Source organism: Trypanosoma cruzi, genomic scaffold (assembly GCF_000209065.1).
Source record: "Trypanosoma cruzi strain CL Brener 1047053515875 genomic scaffold, whole genome shotgun sequence".
Taxonomy (NCBI): domain Eukaryota; phylum Euglenozoa; class Kinetoplastea; order Trypanosomatida; family Trypanosomatidae; genus Trypanosoma; species Trypanosoma cruzi.
This window is the reverse complement of record NW_001849246.1, coordinates 23,608-40,612: the sequence shown is the minus strand read 5'-3', so window position 1 is coordinate 40,612 and position 17,005 is coordinate 23,608. Positions and strand designations below refer to the sequence as shown.

Below are 17,005 nucleotides of genomic sequence, written 5' to 3'. Positions count from 1 at the left end.
GGGGGGGGCATGGTATTCTCTCAGGCTTTTGTGTTGAGGACAATGCATCACACCACGTGCGTGCTGCTTTTATGTGGGGCGTGCACGTACTGGGTGATGGCTTTATTGGTTCTTCTTTTGCGTGTTTTGGTGCCCCATCTGCGCAAAATGGCGCGCTACGGTGGCCGCCATGCGGTAGCAGCAGCAACTGTAGATGGTAATGAGAATAACGTTGGTGATGGGGTGCAAAAATGTGTGTCTGCTGGTCACAAGGCGATGGGAGATTCCACAACACACGGAAGTTGGTTTTGGAAGGCTATCAAAGTTGCTGTCGGCGCGCTTGAAAGTTCCATTTTGTGTCGCGTGCGATTAAGTCGGAAGCGTAGTTTTTGTGCCTTTTATGTGACGGGTATTGTCTCTTCTTTCCTGATATGGCAGCTGCATTCAAGGCCGTTACCCGTGATCACAATGAGGGTCTTGTCAAGTGATGCATTAAACTATTATGAAGCGCTGCCATTGGTGGCATTCTTTATCCATTGTGCCGTGCGCCTGTGGGAGTGTCAGTGCGTTCATTGCTTTCGAGGTGGGCCGAGTGATACTGTGACTTTGTTTGCTGCACTTGCAGGATGCTCCTTTTACGTGATTGCTGCCATTTCCAGTAGTCCCATTGTTTCTTGTGTCACTCAAACGCTGCTTTTTGTTGGTGATGTGCCCCACTTCCCGAGAAGTGTTGAGGCGAGCCGTTCATTTATTTTTTTTCTGACGGCTGCCGTTGTATCTTTTTTTTTTCATTTGTTCCTGCAGAGTCTGCAGATGTTCCATCATTGGATTTTGGCACGGATGCGGGATAAATCAACTCCTACGTCCAATTCATTTGACGCAGCAGCGTCGGGTAGTAAAAAACACTCCCATGATGCGCATTACGGTGTTGAGGCATGCGTTGAGAAATCAGGCTTCTTTTATCGTTTCCCCAACGCGTATCTGTTTAAATACGTGATGGAACCGCACTATACATGTGAGATTCTGATGTATGTCTTGAACGCTGTTAGCATGTGGGCATGCATCAGCCGTGGCGCACCATCGATAATGGCAGTGCGGCAGTCAAAAGGAGTTCAAAGTACGCTGTTGTTGGCAATGATCTATGCGACGCCATTGGGTGTTTTGTTGTTTTCACTGTTTAACCTTGCCATTACGGCCTCCGAGCACCGTCTCTTTTGGAACCAGTTGAATGAGAAGCGAGAACGCAAGGAACAAATTCCTCCTTGGAACTTATTTTACCGCGTATGGTAGCGGCAAGGTTCGAAATGCTTTGTGTCTGTGTGTGTGTTTGCGTGGGAGGGTGGGTGGGATTGCATGAGTGGCTGTGAATTTGTTGTACCTCCCTTTTGTGTCTCTCTTTTTTTTTTTTTTTTTTGAATTTTTTTGTTTACTGCCTGCCGGTTTTCATCGCAGATGTATTTGGTGGGTGGTAAATTTGTTCCAGTTGGTGCATTATTTTTTTTTTTTTGGCATGGGCCTTCTGACGTGTGAGTGAAAAGTGAATTTCTTTTTTCTCTTTGCTGTTCTCGTGCTGTTTTTTTTTTTGTTGTTGTTTCCTTACTTTTAAATTTGTGCTGCACGCAGGCTTCCACTCGTCTGTGTGGTGGGGGTTTGAGAGGGTGGGTAGACCTCACGCTGTGTTCCTGATGCGTCATGCCGTCTGTGAACTCGGGGTACACCTTTGAGGACTTCCTCAAGCGCCTGGAGCGCAGTCCCAAGACGCACATGTCACCGCTTTATCACGAGCATCGAGAGCTCTTTTTGCGTCGCCCGGATATGTTTTCACGTGCCGTCCGTTCCGTCACTTGGGAAAAGGGGTGTGCATTGATCGATGCGGCTTACCACTCGCAGCCGATTGCTCTTGTCACATACCGCGCTCTTCTCGCACGTATGATACTACATAACCAGTACGTGAGGCGTAACGGTTCGAGAAACTTGGTTTCATGGAAGGCAGCCCTGCGAACATATTCCGAGGCCATTCTCGCGCATGGCAATGCTGTTCCGACGCGGATGACGATATCCGCATTGCGTCTTTTGGCACCACAACGTCAGTGGGTGGCCGCCATCTCACTCCTTAAGCTCAGTCAAGCAAATGGGAAGCTGACAATCCACATGCCCATAGATGCGGCTGGTTGCTGTGCAACTCCCTCGTTGTGGAAGACGGCCATGGCACTGCTTGGTCATGTACACACACAGTCACCCAACTTGCTCCCTGAGTGCATTCAAAGTCTTCGACCCATTGGGACGGATGAATCGACGGTCTCTACTGCTGCAAATGCATTATTAATTGACAAGAATGGTCCAACACCCGAGCAGAAACATGTTCTTTCTATTTTAAATGACGTGGTGGCGTCAGCACCATGGGAGACGGCCTTGTCAAACGAAATGTGTACGTCGTATCTCACACATTTAGTGGCAAGTACAACCTACACAACGCAAGAAAAAACGGAGGCTCTTATATCGGCAACACGGCATTTTTCATGGGAGGCATTTATGAGGCTGGTGACGGCTCAAGACGCATCCATTTTGAAAATTTCAGGCAACAGCACACCACAATTACCGACGACGACAGAAATGGAGAAAAAAACACAAAGGGAGCTGGAGATATCACCTCTGAACTCACCTTTTTTTAGTGAAAGTTTGCAACTGCTCGAAAACGCGCCCGAGACGGCGGTACCTCTTATTGCGACTATAATAGGCAAGCTTCCCTCGGCCAAGCTTGCGGCAACTTTTTTGAGTGAGGCAGCTTCCATGTACCGTGGTACTATTGCCACCACTGCGTTACGTCATTCACTCGTTGCGAGTGCTTTATTGCGGAAATGTTCAGAGGAATCTGAGTGGCGTCTTGCGTCTTCTGTGTTACTTTCCATGTCGCCAAGCCCATTGCCTTGTGACGTGGCCACTGCACTTGTATTGCAGATGCGGGAAGCAAAGCAGGTCTCACTGGTTGTAGACATTCTTCAAAAGTCCTTTGTGCCGGCCAAGACCACGTTAACACGGGAGGCCATGGAAGCGGTACTTGTGTGTGTGTTGGCACACAATCGTGCTGTGTCTATGCCAGCCTCTCAGTTTACGCCAGAGACGCTGAAGAGGAGAAGGATAGCCACGGTCCATTGGCTCTCCGCACTGAGTTGGGCGACCGATTTAGTACAGGACGAGGTGGAGGGTCGTATTTTGCGAACGGAATCTGCCGTTTCGGTGGGTTCTGTAGGCCATTCTTTTCCCAAATTTGTTCCGCTTCAGAAGCCTTTGTCGTCTCGTATGCTCAGCCTGCTTATTCATATATGTGTGAGGGCTGGTAGCCCACAAGGAGCTTTACATGCGATGGGCTACGCTCGCGCCGTCGACAAGACCGAGCTGGTTCTTTCTGAAGCGATTCAGGCCCTTCTTTACTGTATGATATACAACCGTCCATACGAGGCCGAAGCTATTGTGAGGGAGGCTGAGAAGAAACACGGGAAGGAAAAGGCGCAGTTTCTTGAACGGTTATTGCTGGCCATTCAAGAGACGAAGGAACACGAATTGGGCACCACAGGGAATTAATTTTGATTTTTTCTTACGCCTAAGCCAATAAAAGAGGAGAAATTAAGACCGGAATCTTCCTTTGGGTGGTGGTGGGATGGCTGCGTGATTGTGTTTGTGTGTGTGCGCATTTTCGTACGTTTTTGAATACATTTACGTTGACTTTTCGGGGGAGCTTTTTTCTTTTGTTTCAAGAGAAGAGAAGCCACCGCATTATTTAATAAATATTTTTGGCCGCTTTTTTCTAACTGTTCTTCTTCTTTTTTTTTTTTTTTGACTACTTTTGTTTATGTGTGTGTGTGTGTGTGTGCATGCTGCACGTGGCTTTCATTTCCCTACCAAATCTTCTTGCGCTTGAGAGGGAGAGAGAGAGAGAGAAGGACAGGGGGAATTCTTCTTGGAAATTTTTTTTTTGTGTGTAGCAGCAAATATCGTTAGTGAGTTTCCCTCTAGCGCTATTTGGCAGGAGTAAAAGAAATATCAAGGCATTACATCCGTACCTTCATTGCATACATACGTGCTCCTGTATAGCCAGAAAAGGAGTGTGAGGAGAGAGGGAAGGTGAGACGTGAATACAGAAAGCCACGACTGGAAATAACAATGAGCACGGAGCCTGTCTTGCAGCCGCAGACCTCCATCAGTAACGAGGAGAAGTGGGATCATTGCATGGAGAACTTTATTCGTAAAACCACCTTGGGCTTTGCCTGTGGCGTGTTACCGGCACTTCTGATTTCGCGCTCTCTTGTGGCACGTGCTTCCATCGTTTTGTTCTGCGCTGGCGTTGGCTCAGGCATTGCGTACGGCGAGGCGCGTTATCTCTTCGACCACAATGTTTTGTTTGACCGCCGCCACTTAGTCCAGATAGAGCTCTTTACCCCAAAGAGGTAGGAGTTTGACGCAAGAGGAGCCATACTAACCTCAATGACGTTGTGGCCAGGCGTATGAGGCGAGGAGGAACTCCCTCGCTCATAGAAACGATCCGGAGAACCGGTATAAAATATACTCAAATACATATGTCTATACGCACCTACGCAGAAATGCATCCGCATGCACAAGAGGAAGCGCAAAAGAAAATGTATGAAGGGGCATTGGGAGGAAACGACGAAGGGAGCTCTTTGTTGGTGCCTCTTTTTTTTTTTTTTTTTGCTTGTGCGAGGGATGCTGCACTTGCGTGTGAATTGTGTGAGGGTTGTTACTAGCCGACTGTGAATTAGGGGTTGCAAAGGAGATGGCTGCCGCGTGGAGGAGGATAAATGGGGTTTACGAGTTTGTCTCCTTGACGCACCATTTTGGTACCTGTCTCTCTCCGTTTGTGTGTGTGTTCATTCGCTGCCGCTGCTGCGAAAATTGTGAGGCATTGGGAGAGAAACTCGAAAAAGAATGATTTAAGCACAAGTGTCTGTTTTGAATATCTCACCCTTTTGCGCATCTGTTGTGTACACTAAGTACGGGAAGGCTTTTTTCTTTCTGCCTTTTATTTTTATTCTTATTACTTTTATTTTGGTGGGGTGGTGGTGATGTACATTGACAGAATGATTTTCCCTGAAAAATTGAGCAGTGATCCTATCGTCATTGATGATCATTGCGCTATCTTGTTGGAGCCGCAGCCGAGAGGTTGTTTTCTTTTAGTTGCCTGTAATAAGTCTTCCCGACGCGTAAAAATATGCGTGGACTTGACGCTGTCCACCCGGTACTGTGTTTTCCTACCAGTGGTGGGAACCGTCAACGTGGGACCGATGATAGTTGAAGCCACCATGGCACCGTATCGTGTGCGCAACATTGGGCTGATGGGACCTGAGAAGGGAACAAGGCCGCTGCAGCATGCACATCTATTTGCCCAGTTGCATTACGTTGTGCACGTTTTTGTTGAGGACGAAAAGGGGGTTATGGTGCCCGCATATAAGTGGAGAAAAGGCACGAGAGAGAAATCAACAGAACGCATGCCACCCACGTTTTTACCCACAACCTCGACGGATTTGTGGTCTTTTTTTTTACCTCATCTTCGGGTGAAGGACTTCATTGTGAGCAAACGAAATGTGACAGCAGTTCCACAAGGTGAAGGAGGAAGTCAAGGGGAGAACGTGCTTGTTCAGGTTGACGAGATCGCCGGTGGCGCGGCATACCTTCTCAGTGCTGTAAACAGGGGACACACACCGCAGTTTCTCCGATACAGGTGTCTATTTGGAGGAGCGACCTCGCCTTTTGTTTGTTTTGTGCCAATGGACGGAATTAAATGCGAGAACACAACGGAGATTGAGGGATATGTGCCCGTTGGAGGCGATGTTGCACTCGGATGGGTGGTAAGGACTGGTGCTGACATGCCACTCAGCACCGAATTATTTCCTCCGCATGCCTTTACTGCCACCGTATGCAGTTCTGGTGTAGCAGAAAAAATGATTCCTCAACGTGAGAAAGATGCTACAACGATCAAGCATACATTCAAAGAGCGAGCTGCCGGGTCTGTTGCGAGCGGCCGAACCTTTCTGCACTCCCAGCGGGGATCCGGATCTAGGACAGATAAGAGTAGCCTCTCACAGAATCTCTCACCGCCGTGTTTGGAGTGTTTCACTGTTGATGGCTTATCCCTGCGTGGTTTCTCGGAGCCTCCGGCAAACGCATGCGCGTTAACCTTCACGAGGAGCATCTCAGCCCCAGCAGCAAGAATGGTGAGGGCCAAATTCGCGTCTCCGGATAAACATGTTGACAAGAATGTTTTGACAATGCGGCAGACTCTACTGTCAGTCGAATTGCCTGGTGGTGCGGCGCAGACGGAGGAGAGGAGTGAGGCGAGTGAGTCACTCGCGGTTCAAGGGCTGGAGGAGCTGGGTGAGGAGCGGATGATTTCTTTTGAGGAGAGCAGTGGAGTGGGGTATGAGCCAAATTCATTTACCGAGCATGGGAACGAAATGTGCGGTTTTGAGGAGCAGCATGTGCGTGATTTGCATGGTGGAACACCGGAGATTCGCTTTGAGGATGAAACACAGTTTGAGGCAGAGGTTGGACACCGTACGGTGTTATTGGAGGCTACGCAATCCGTTTTGCCCCTGTTTGTTGAACTGGGGGAGGACGATATGCCTGTCTGCGAGGAAATGGTGAATGAAGATAGGGGGGAAGAAGAGGAAGAGGAAGAAAAGGCATCCACTGCCACTGCATCCGTGAAGCACAGATGGCAAAAGATTGATGGTGAGGAAGCAATACAGAGGATTTCTATCGAAACGGCGGAGACGATTGAGTGGAAGGTTTTTCTGCAGCAGTGGCGGAAACCGCTCTGCCTTATCTGCAAGCAGCCCATCCCCCCCGGTGCGCTTGTCGTACAGGAGCCGTCAAGTGGCAACACGGTTCACTTCTTGTGCTACACAGAGGTGAGGCAGCAGCTGCAACAGCAGGGGCAAATGCAGGAATATTCTAACGTTCAAATTTATTGCTTGCCACAATTATCGCGGGGAAGGAGTCATTCAGTGGAAGGTTTACTCTGATGGGCAGTCGGAACGAAACACGCGTCTGAATGCCAACGGAGGAAGAAGAGGAGGAGCAAAAAAAAAAAAAGCTTTTTTTTTTTTTGTATTCTCTTTTTTTTTTTGCTCTTTTTATTCCCGTGTGGTGATTGCGGTTTATCGTTTTAGTGGGAATTTTTTTTTTTTTTTTTTAGCTTTCGACACACTTACACGTAAATAAATACATAGACAGAAGTACAGGGTAAACTCCCTCGACGGCCAGCAATGATGTCAATTCCTCATGGTATGCTGATCTACAACAATGATATCACAGCCGATAGCTTAGTAGACACCAAAGGCACTCGCAAGATAACCGAGGAAATCTCAAGCAAGATGCCAAATTCTTCACTGTTTAAACTGGATAAGGAGGATCACACATTAGCTAATCTTCTCCGCATGAAACTGCATGAGGATGCACTGGTGCATATTGCGGGCTATCGTGTTCCCCACCCGACGCAGCACCGCGTAGAACTTCGTGTGCAAACTTCATCTGATGGATCAGGTCGCCCCATTCCTTCCCCGAAGGATGCTTTATTGAAGGCGATTGATGCATGCATGCAAGATCTTCAAAGCTTTGAAGAGCAACTCCGCTGGGAGGCACAGTCAAAGGGCATGAGTACGGAATAAAAAATTGGCGTTTTTTTTAATTTGTGAAAATTTGTCTGCATTGTGCCTTTTGTTCTCGTTTTTTTTTTCTTTTTTTTTTTTTTTTTGTGTGTGTGTGTTTCTGGATGTGACTGTTTTTTTTATTCTTGTGAATTCTACTGATGTGTTTTCTTCTTCTTTTTCCACTCTTTTTTTTTTTTCCTTGGCTGGCCGTCTCTGGGCCTCAATAGTTGTGCAAGAGACGGCGAACGCTGGTTTTTTTTTTTCTTTTTTTTTTTTTTGGGGGTTTTGGGTTTTTTTTTTTTTTTTCCATTTCACCCTTTTAGGAGGTACCATCGTTTGGGCCTCTCTGCGTTGAGCTAAAAATGAGCGTTGACGACGAAAAAGAATTACCCGCCGCGACGTCAACGAGAACAATGGCAACGCCTCGTGCGTCCCCCCAAAATGCACCGAGACGATTGCGTACGGATCGTTTAGGAACTGAGCATACGGCTGTACTGATGACAAATCCAATGAGTATTGCCATGATGACAGTGTGGGCCCTTTCATGCGAGGGAGCGCTGCTGCTCAATATATTGGCCGACGTGTTTCAGAGCCGGGCCCCTGAGTTCCCACTGGTGCCCACCATTACTACGAGCGTTGGGCTGAATGTACTATGTGCCTTCCTCACTCTTTTACTTGGACGACTGTCTTTTCGGGGCTTTTATTTTTACCAACCTTTTGCTGGGGGTCAATCGTTTGTGGTGATGCAGGGCTTTGGGTACGGTATATTGGTTGTTGCAAGTGTTCTTCTTTTTTTCTATGTGGAGCAGGTTGGGACTACTTTAGCCGTTTTCCGTTATGGAACGTTAACTGTCTTGGGTTGTTTTAGCGCATTGGCGGACATCATATTGATGACTTCCCTGTTGTTCTTCGTTCCTACGCAGTATCGGGGAGGGCGTGGTGCAAAAACAAGTCATTTAACCACCGATGATGCAGCGGTGTGGTGGCATGATCTTTCCGCATCCCCAAATTGCGAGATTGGTATTGTTGTGTCATTTTGTCTAGCCATACTTATGTGTTCCTCCTTTGCGGAATATTACCCACGTATTCGTCGTATGAGTTCTGTCGTTGGTGCTGTGCTTCTCTCCCTCGGCCTTTTCATTACGCATGTGGTTGTCGGTCATACATACACCCCCGGATACCGTCTTTTTATGCCTAATGCAGGTACTTTTCGAATGAGTTTGATGCAGGCGTTTGGTTGGTTTCTCGCGTTTGCAACTTTACATTTAGAAATGATCCTCTACGAGGCAGGCCCTAGTGCGTATTCATCGTGGCATATATTGTGTGGATTAGGCTCTGTAATTAGCTTGAGTACACTGCTTTTGTTTATAAGATTACATCGCTTTCCAGCCTCTACGCAAAGTGAGATTTCTTTGGTTGGCGAATACGGTCCCATGGTGTTAACTTTAACGAGTTCCATTCATGCCGCTGTGGTGTGGGGATTGGCACTTGTTCTTTCATCCAACGTTTACGATCAGGAACCGCAACTACGCCAAGGGCTTGTTATGTGCCAGACCCTCTCGTCTCTACTTACTTTTGCACTTCCACCTTGTACCCATCTGTTGGGACGCATTGCATTCGGCAGGGAATATGAAGTATGGATGCCCTTCAAAGGACCTTTAGAGTTTGTGGTGCTGCAAAGTGCTGGTTGGACGTGTTTTGGGGGGGCCATTTTTTTTGCGACGCTGCAGATTACCGAAAGTCTTCATTTTCGATTTGTTATCATTGAATCCTCCCTTACTGCGCTTTCACAAGGATTTATTCATGCCTCTTTGCATTTATTTGATGAGGGGCGTAAGGGCGGCACGACGAGGAATAATGTCTTTACGCCGAACAGATCGGACGAAAGCGATGAAGTTGCCGACGCCAATAGCATTGAATATGAGGAAGCCGCATTGTGTGAAATGAATAGATCAATTGTTCCAACGGTGTTAAATGGGGAAATGTTGACTTCCATTTTGCTTTGTTCGATCGGTCTCATTATGCGTGTCATAGCAGATGTAGCCGTGGGTAGTGGAAGCGAAATTGATGAAGTGATGCATATTCCGACGCATTCCCTTCTCAAAGTTTCTACCATTCTATCTATTCTTGTTGTGCCCCTTGCACATGTTTCTATGCGAAAACGTATTTCTGTGTGGTGTCCATTTGTGGGTTGCGGCGGTTATGTGGCTATGCAATCGATTGGCTGGTCCATTTATGCTGTTAATTTGTTTATTGTCGTCGCCAATAGTCTTCACGAAAGGCGTCAAGGTTTTCTGTCGCCTATTGTGGATGAGGAACATCTCTTTTTGGAATACACCATGGAGGGACTGCTTATGACGTTACCGCTTGTATGCATTATTATTGGGGCATTTTTTGAGACTCAAGAGCAAACCAGGAAGAAAACTGTTCAAGAACGCAAAAAACAGGAGGTGCTTGAACTTTTTCGCGTCCTACAACAAGCGATTCCTGACGACGACGAGTTACAACATGCAGAGGCGTTACTGAGAGCCATTGCGGGTCCACGATGGATGGAACCGCCTGCAACTGATGGTGCGCGACTCATTCGGGAGGCTGAGGAGACGGCACATGCAAGACAGGAGGCCGCAACTAATATTGTGACCATTTTGAGCGTTGCAAGCGCCTTGGCATTTATTTCGGCCGCCTTTTTAGCGGAACGTCAGCCTGTTTTTACACTTGTTTTTGGTGCTGCCGGTATAACGGTGACGACGATTTCCTGTTTTTCGGTGCATTATGTTTATGGCACTTTTTTGCACCGTGCCTCAGGTCGATATTCTTTTTTTATGCCGTTTTCAGGCGGCCCAACATTTGTGACCCTTCAGGCAGTTGGATGGGGATTCTACACTATATCCTCCTTGCTGATCGCCCTGAGTTGTGCGGAGGGTCGTGGCTCCGCGATTGTTTTTGTAACTACCGGCGTCTGCAGTGTCAGTGCGCAGTACTGCATTCTGAATTCTGTGCCCCGTTTTGATCCAACACCACGTCCTATGTCCGTATTGGAACTTAACGCGGAAGGTATTTTTGCCGTACTGGTGTTGATCGGCTCCTTTGCCTTCGCAATGGTGCATGACGTGTATGCCCAAGGCCGTGTCTCGGGCATTGCATCATCGCTTTTTCCTATTGCAGTTTTGGCGGTATCCACATGCTTCGCGGTTCCGTTGGGTCTGGTGTCGCTCAAACGGAATGCTTGCGATTTTACCACCTCGCCTTTTTCCATCTTTGATAATCCTATCAATTCCGGTGAGGGTGATAATGAAATTGAGAGCATGCAGTCTGGGGTAGAATTGTCAACCACCTCATTAACTGCCGGTTCTACTAGTTCATCGATACCCGATTCTTCGCCTCCGCCACATACAGATACTACGCATCTTCGACAAACAAGCGAGGTATCTGCTGAAAGCGGTGGCGGCCATTTTCCGGGGCATTCATTTTCACCCGTAGGGGATATATCTTCAGTTTCTTCACGTCATCCTAGGAATAGTTTTCGTGATTCAGTATACATGACATGCTTTATGGCAGCTGCCGCTTCTGCGATTTTGGCTTCGACTCTTATTCCATTTGCCCTTGTATACATTGTTTATTGTTACGCGTACAGTGGTATGGCAGCACTTAGTGCAGCTTCTGCAACTCTTCGTATTTTATTGTTTGGATTTGGTGTGGCCGTCATTGTGCCAGTTTTTGCACCAGGAAGGTCTCGAGGACAGCGTAAAAGTCTGTTTCTTTGTTTTTATGAGGTGTCCTGCTGTTATGCCCTATATTCAATTCCAACAGCTGTGGTAGTGTGTTCATTGGGACTTCCATTTGTGGTAACGACATCAGGCGCGTATGCTTTTTCCGTGAGCATGGTGGTCATGTCGTGCTTCTCAACAATTCCACATATCCACCTTATTTCAATGCTGGTTAATGTCTCTTTACTTGGATATTTTTGGCATCATCATTTTCACGCCTTCTTGTTGAGAGGCGAGGGAGCTTTTACGCCGTGGAAGTTTGTTGTTGATACCGTTTTGACTGCCTATTGGCCTTTATATTTCCACCGTTTTCTGGGGCAGCCACGTGTTACGGGACGGTTGAATAGCCCCAGGTTTAAGCGATTATTACGTCGCTGGATGTTATGTGCCGTTGCAGAGCACTTTAGCCTTTCTGTCATTGTAGACGGGAAGGAGTTGAACCGAGGGGAGAAGAATCATGCCCAGGAAGACTACGTCAATTTGAACAACCCCAAAAATAAGTATTTTTTTTCGTTTCATCCACATGGAATATTTCCTGGGACGGCGTTGTGGGTGCCAAATACGCCTCAATGGGAAGAGATTGTGGGAAGCAACACGGAGAACTTTCTCTCTGTGCATTGTGCCGATGTGATTTTTGCCGTTCCGATGCTGCGCGACTTTGTATTGGCCCTTGGGTGCTTGACAGTAGCACGCAGAGGAATTGAGAATAGCCTTTTGCAAGGCAACAGTGTACTGGTGGTGACAGGTGGACAAGCAGAAATGCTCTGCAGCAAATTTAGCGATACGGAAATGCACTTTGTAACGCATCACAGTGGATTTTTACGTGTAGCAATGACGCATCGAGTGCCATTGGTACCGATTCTTTCCTTTTCGGAAAATAATCTTTTGAGCAACGTATGTTTTCCCCGTATGCAGCGCTACACGATGTCAAAGGTGGGATTTCCCTTCCCAACCGTGCCGTATGGAAAATTTTATTTACCACTACCCAACAAGCTGCCCATCACCATCGTGGTGGGCCGACCAATTTTGCCCGAGCCTGGCATGGATTGCCCAGAGAACCCGGAACATGTCCAGCGCTATCAGCAACGTTACTTTAAATCCCTCGAGGTGCTGTTTTTCAAGTACCGCGCAAAGGCCGGATACCCAAACATGACCCTCGTTCTGCATCACCGCAACGAAATTCACCGTGTCTCGGCGGCGGCGGAAGAAACGGAAGAACCTACAGGAGGGCAAGAAAAAGAGAAAAAACCAAAAGACTTGGAGTAAATAATTTTGCTGCAATCTGAAAAGCAATCCAAAAGAATTGTGAAATGTTACAAACAGACGGAATAAGAGGAAGCAAATATATATATAAGTACAAAAAAAAAAAAAAAATAATAATAATAATAATAATAATAATAATAACAAAGAACGCGAACTTTTTTCTTCATAAGAAAATTTGTGTTTTTTTGTTGAATATTAGCCTGCACCTGTGCTACAATTTTGTTTTCTGCTTTTTTGTTTTCTTTGTTCAGAATCATTTTGGAAACGTTTGAGAATGGATGGGTGTAAGGGCAATTGTAGCGCAACTTGTTGAACTCCCTGGTTTATTCACCTATTACATGATTTTTGATCTGTTTGTTAGGAGGTTGTGAGGAGAATGATCGCGGGGGAGCTGGCCAACCCTAATGAATGCATATATGTATATATCCCTGCCAAAACGAACACACACTTTTTTATGACACTTTTTCCGTCTTATGAATTTTGGGCAGGCCACGACTTTAAGGACATCAGGGGAAAATTGACGTGTAGAGGACTTTAGTTATTTTATTTTATTTCATGTTTTTAATTTTTTTCCATCCCGCCCAGCCCTCTTTTGGTTCCCTTCTCGCGGTGGAGTCTTGTGGCCGGGGAAAACCAAAATCTGCCACCTCGTAAGTAATAAATATGTATGTTTGTATATCCCATCCGAATAGAGTGTTTTGTGTGGTGAAATTGTGCTGGGACGGAGATCATTATTATACCTTGAATACACATGAGCAACGGTTACGCTCTATGTGTTACCGCACGTTCCTTATCTTACATCTGAGTTATTATAACAGCGTCTTTCTTTTTTTTTTTTTTTTTTTTTTAATTGTTTTTTTGCATGATCTTATTTTTCTTTGCCTGTGATAAATTCCTGTCCGTGATTTTTTGGTGTGTGCGCACGAATTCCCGCCACAGCTTCCCAGGAAAGGCTGCGTTCATTCAATTGTGACTTCTCTGCTCCCGGGAAGGTTGGGGGGAGAATCGTACCAAATGAGCCGTTTTTTTTTTTTGTGTGTGTGTTGTTGGGGGAGGGATTTTTAGAAATGTTGTATGATTCCTATGAAAACGCGCACTGCACGGATCTTCAATGAATATCCTGCTGCATTTTAGAGGAGCCATGATGCTTGCGTTTCTTATGATTTTTTTTTTTTTTTTTTTAAGGTTGTGAGGAGAATGATCGCGGGGGAGCTGGCCAACCCTAATGAATGCATATATGTATGTATCCCTGCCAAAACGAACACGCACTTTTTTATGACGCTTTTTCCGTCTTGCGAATTTTGGGCAGGCCACGACTTTAAGGCCATCAGGGTAAAATTGACGTGTAGAGGACTTTAGTTATTTTATTTCATGTTTACAGACACAGCGAGGTTGGTTTAAGGAAATGGCATTGGCTTGTTTTACTCGGCCTCCCAGTCCAGCGATATTGGTGTCCCTATTTCAGAATTGGTACGCCAGCATGGCGCTATCCAGGTGCAGCTCACCGTTGTGGATGAAAACAGCCCGTCGGATGCAACGTTAACAGTGGCCACCCCGATGGCAGGCTTGCGCTTGATTTTGGGGAACATCGCCAATCACAGGGAGGATTCGAGCCTTACAGGACATATTGCGAATCGCCGGGCGCCTCAAGTATTAAATTTTGAGACTCAATCGCTCCTGCCCATTGTGTGGGAGCGGCCCGGGAGTTGAGGGTCCAGCAGGGGCTCGTAATTCCTGAAAGGGATCGCTTGAGCACGGACCACGCCCACACCGTCGCGGAAGTGCGGAATGGAAGCGCCCGGCTTAAGTCGCAGGTGTAAGAGGCGCATAATAGCAGCCTATCGGCGTGCGAATGTCGCATTGCGGTCGTCGACGGCCTTCTTGCAGAACGGGAATACGTGCTCGCCGGACGCGAACGGCAAGTGGAGGCTAACCGCGCCCAACTACAGGAACGAGAGGCACGCGTTAGCGCAAGAGGAGCGCGGCGAACCGTTACGCACGGCCCAACAAGTCCGGCGCGAGAGAGACGGCAGGTTATTCTCCAGACGTCTCAGGGTGATTTTGGGTGGTCACATTTCCGTCTTTCCACGCTTTTACCTTCCCGCACTTTCTCTTGGACGCCCATTCTGGCACAGAAGAAGAGGAACGGTGTTTTCCCGCTTTCGACGCCACCACTTGGGCCACGCGTGTTTGGAATGAGAGCGTTTCCGGAGTCGTTGTCGACCTTCGGGGCGCATACGATTGTTGGCAACAGGCGGAAGGCCACGCTCAATTTGCCTTTGACAATTTGGTCGAGTGGATCGGCGTGCTGGGAGCGGAGCGGGATCCCACCGATCAGTTCATGGATTCAGGCAGGTCCCTACTGAATACATTCCGGAGGCAGCTCACGATCGCAACCGAACATAGCATCCGGCTTTCCAAACCGCGCGCCCGTCTTTACACTGCCGCACATGAAGCTGACGCCTTTGCGGGGGCAGCCCAGCTTCTCGCGGAACGGCGAGGGACGCAACGATTGTCGTGATGCCGGTTGTATCGCATTTGTGGGCACGAAGCGTCTAAATGCAATGCCCGAGGCGCACCCAGAAGAATTTACTCGCAGCGCGGATGGCCGTGAAAAAGCGGCGGAGGGGCCGCCCGCTGCCTATGAAGGCGGACGACAGCAGCCTCATCCGTTCCACCGCCTCCCACCATCCGCACCGCACCACCGACGCTTCATCCGGACTTTCGAATTGCCCGACGCAATCCTCGAGAAGGGCAATGGCGCTTATCCGCTACCGACGCTCGACTGTGGTACGACGAAACACCGACAGTTCCGCCGCGGGCCAGGCACAGGAGGAGGGCGAACGAGGCGGCTCGAGAGATGCGTGCCCCGCCAGCGTGGGAGCAGGCAATGTCTCTAGCGGGGCAATTCGCAACCTTTTGCCGCACGCACGAACAGCGGATCAGCGAGGAGAGCCGCGTGACCTTTTTGATGGCTGTGCTAGATGTGGCTCCACGGACCAGACCGCAGCACGCCAGGATGCCGCGGTCTATGTTGCAAATGAATCGGACCCCGCTGGACATGGTGATTCTGGGGTTGCAAAAAATCGCGGCGCGATCGGAAAAGAAGCAGGTCCGCTCATCGACAAAGAAAGGGGCCGAGGAATGTATCCGCAGCCTGGCCGATTGGAAGGAACGGGTTGTTTTTCGACTTGCGTGGATGACTGCGAGATGTTGGTTTGAGATTGCAGCCTTAACTCCCAACAATTTCACACTGGAGCCGGACGGTACCTTAATTTTGGATTGGTCCGTGGCGCGAAAGACGGCGAGGGCGGACCCATACCGCGCCTCGCGGTTCGTCAGGATACGAGGGCAGGACGCGTTTGACACAACGAAAATCTCACGAATATTACTAATGCTCAAGTCGAACGAGCTCTGGCTACTTGGTGTGCCACGGCGCATTCCACAAAACGCGGTGCGTTGAGGTGCGCTGCTCAAACCGTGGAGACTCACAATTTGGACCCACACGTGATCACGCAGTTGGCGAGGCACGTCGATCCGTTCGACGTTCCCTAGAATACTGTTCGATATTTGTGGAATTGCAACACAATGCTGACCCAGGTGTCGTCGCCGGTCGCATTGATGTGAAGGGGAGAGGCTGCGGAAGGGCGGTAACCCTGGCTGAGCGCAGCGAAGTGTTTTTTCCATAATTTTTATCATCATGCGGCCGCAATAACGAGACAAGCGACAAGGACGCGTCTGGCCACTCCACAAGATGAACACGCTATCCCGTTACAGCGAGTCAACGTGCCCGTATTGAATACCAAAGTGGATCATGAGTCGGTTGAACCCGGCCACCTTGGAGAGTCTCATGCAAGTTTGGGGACTCGTTGGGCGGTCCCCTTTCCCTCCGTCTTCCTCCGGTAAAGCGCGCGAAACTCCACGAGGCATCTCAACCGCTGACGCGCGATTGTTACGAAAAGCAGGAATTATCGAGGACGCTTCGTCCACAATAACAGGCGGATGGACAAGACCTTTTTCGGTTGTGGAGGAGAAAACCACCGGTTTACGACGACGATGGATTGCGTGGCCGCGCGACAAGAACAGAGACGACCCTTATGAGGCGAATTTTTCTCTTTCACACATTTTCCATTATTTGCCGCCTGTGATGGCCGAGGCCGCTCCCTGCCTGGACTTAAAGGCATCCTCTTTTCATGTATCTTTACCGCGGGGGACGCGGCATCTCTTTTGATGCCGCGTGGAGGACGGCACGCTGGAGGAGCTCACGCGGCTCCCAATGGGGTACAAGGCCGGCCCAGAAATTCTCCAGATTACCACTTCGGCAATTGCGGT

The 17,005-nt window shown here is 48.4% G+C and overlaps 6 protein-coding genes across 6 annotated transcripts, besides 16 other annotated features; all 6 read left to right on the top strand.

The window, feature by feature from the left end:
- Positions 1 to 12,802: a sequence feature (heterozygous, Esmeraldo-like haplotype).
- Positions 10 to 1,269, top strand: Tc00.1047053507467.119 (hypothetical protein, conserved; the record flags this gene model as incomplete). The annotated part of the gene is made up of 1 exon (XM_808957.1): positions 10 to 1,269. One exon carries the CDS (start codon positions 10 to 12, stop codon positions 1,267 to 1,269), a length of 1,260 nt encoding a protein of 419 aa, XP_814050.1.
- Positions 1,363 to 1,407: a sequence feature (A-rich).
- Positions 1,672 to 3,561, top strand: Tc00.1047053507467.110 (hypothetical protein, conserved; the record flags this gene model as incomplete). The annotated part of the gene is made up of 1 exon (XM_808954.1): positions 1,672 to 3,561. One exon carries the CDS (start codon positions 1,672 to 1,674, stop codon positions 3,559 to 3,561), a length of 1,890 nt encoding a protein of 629 aa, XP_814047.1.
- Positions 3,831 to 3,850: a microsatellite.
- Positions 3,897 to 3,930: a microsatellite.
- Tc00.1047053507467.104 (hypothetical protein, conserved) lies at positions 4,141 to 4,428 on the top strand (the record flags this gene model as incomplete). Its single annotated transcript, XM_808956.1, has 1 exon — positions 4,141 to 4,428. One exon carries the CDS (start codon positions 4,141 to 4,143, stop codon positions 4,426 to 4,428), a length of 288 nt encoding a protein of 95 aa, XP_814049.1.
- On the top strand, positions 5,058 to 7,016 carry Tc00.1047053507467.100 (uncharacterized protein; the record flags this gene model as incomplete). Its single annotated transcript, XM_808953.1, has 1 exon — positions 5,058 to 7,016. One exon carries the CDS (start codon positions 5,058 to 5,060, stop codon positions 7,014 to 7,016), a length of 1,959 nt encoding a protein of 652 aa, XP_814046.1.
- Positions 7,089 to 7,129: a sequence feature (A-rich).
- Positions 7,168 to 7,188: a sequence feature (AT_rich).
- On the top strand, positions 7,260 to 7,661 carry Tc00.1047053507467.94 (hypothetical protein, conserved; the record flags this gene model as incomplete). The annotated part of the gene is made up of 1 exon (XM_808955.1): positions 7,260 to 7,661. One exon carries the CDS (start codon positions 7,260 to 7,262, stop codon positions 7,659 to 7,661), a length of 402 nt encoding a protein of 133 aa, XP_814048.1.
- Positions 7,720 to 7,747: a microsatellite.
- Positions 7,896 to 7,949: a microsatellite.
- Positions 8,006 to 12,676, top strand: Tc00.1047053507467.90 (diacylglycerol acyltransferase, putative; the record flags this gene model as incomplete). The annotated part of the gene is made up of 1 exon (XM_808952.1): positions 8,006 to 12,676. One exon carries the CDS (start codon positions 8,006 to 8,008, stop codon positions 12,674 to 12,676), a length of 4,671 nt encoding a protein of 1,556 aa, XP_814045.1.
- Positions 12,783 to 12,817: a microsatellite.
- Positions 12,803 to 14,352: a sequence feature (haploid, Esmeraldo-like haplotype).
- Positions 13,033 to 13,341: a mobile genetic element.
- Positions 13,496 to 13,533: a microsatellite.
- Positions 13,836 to 13,857: a sequence feature (AT_rich).
- Positions 13,857 to 13,993: a mobile genetic element.
- Positions 13,857 to 17,005: part of a mobile genetic element that runs on past the window's edge.
- Positions 14,353 to 17,005: part of a sequence feature (areas not merged during assembly with more than two copies in the genome that could not be assigned to a particular haplotype) that runs on past the window's edge.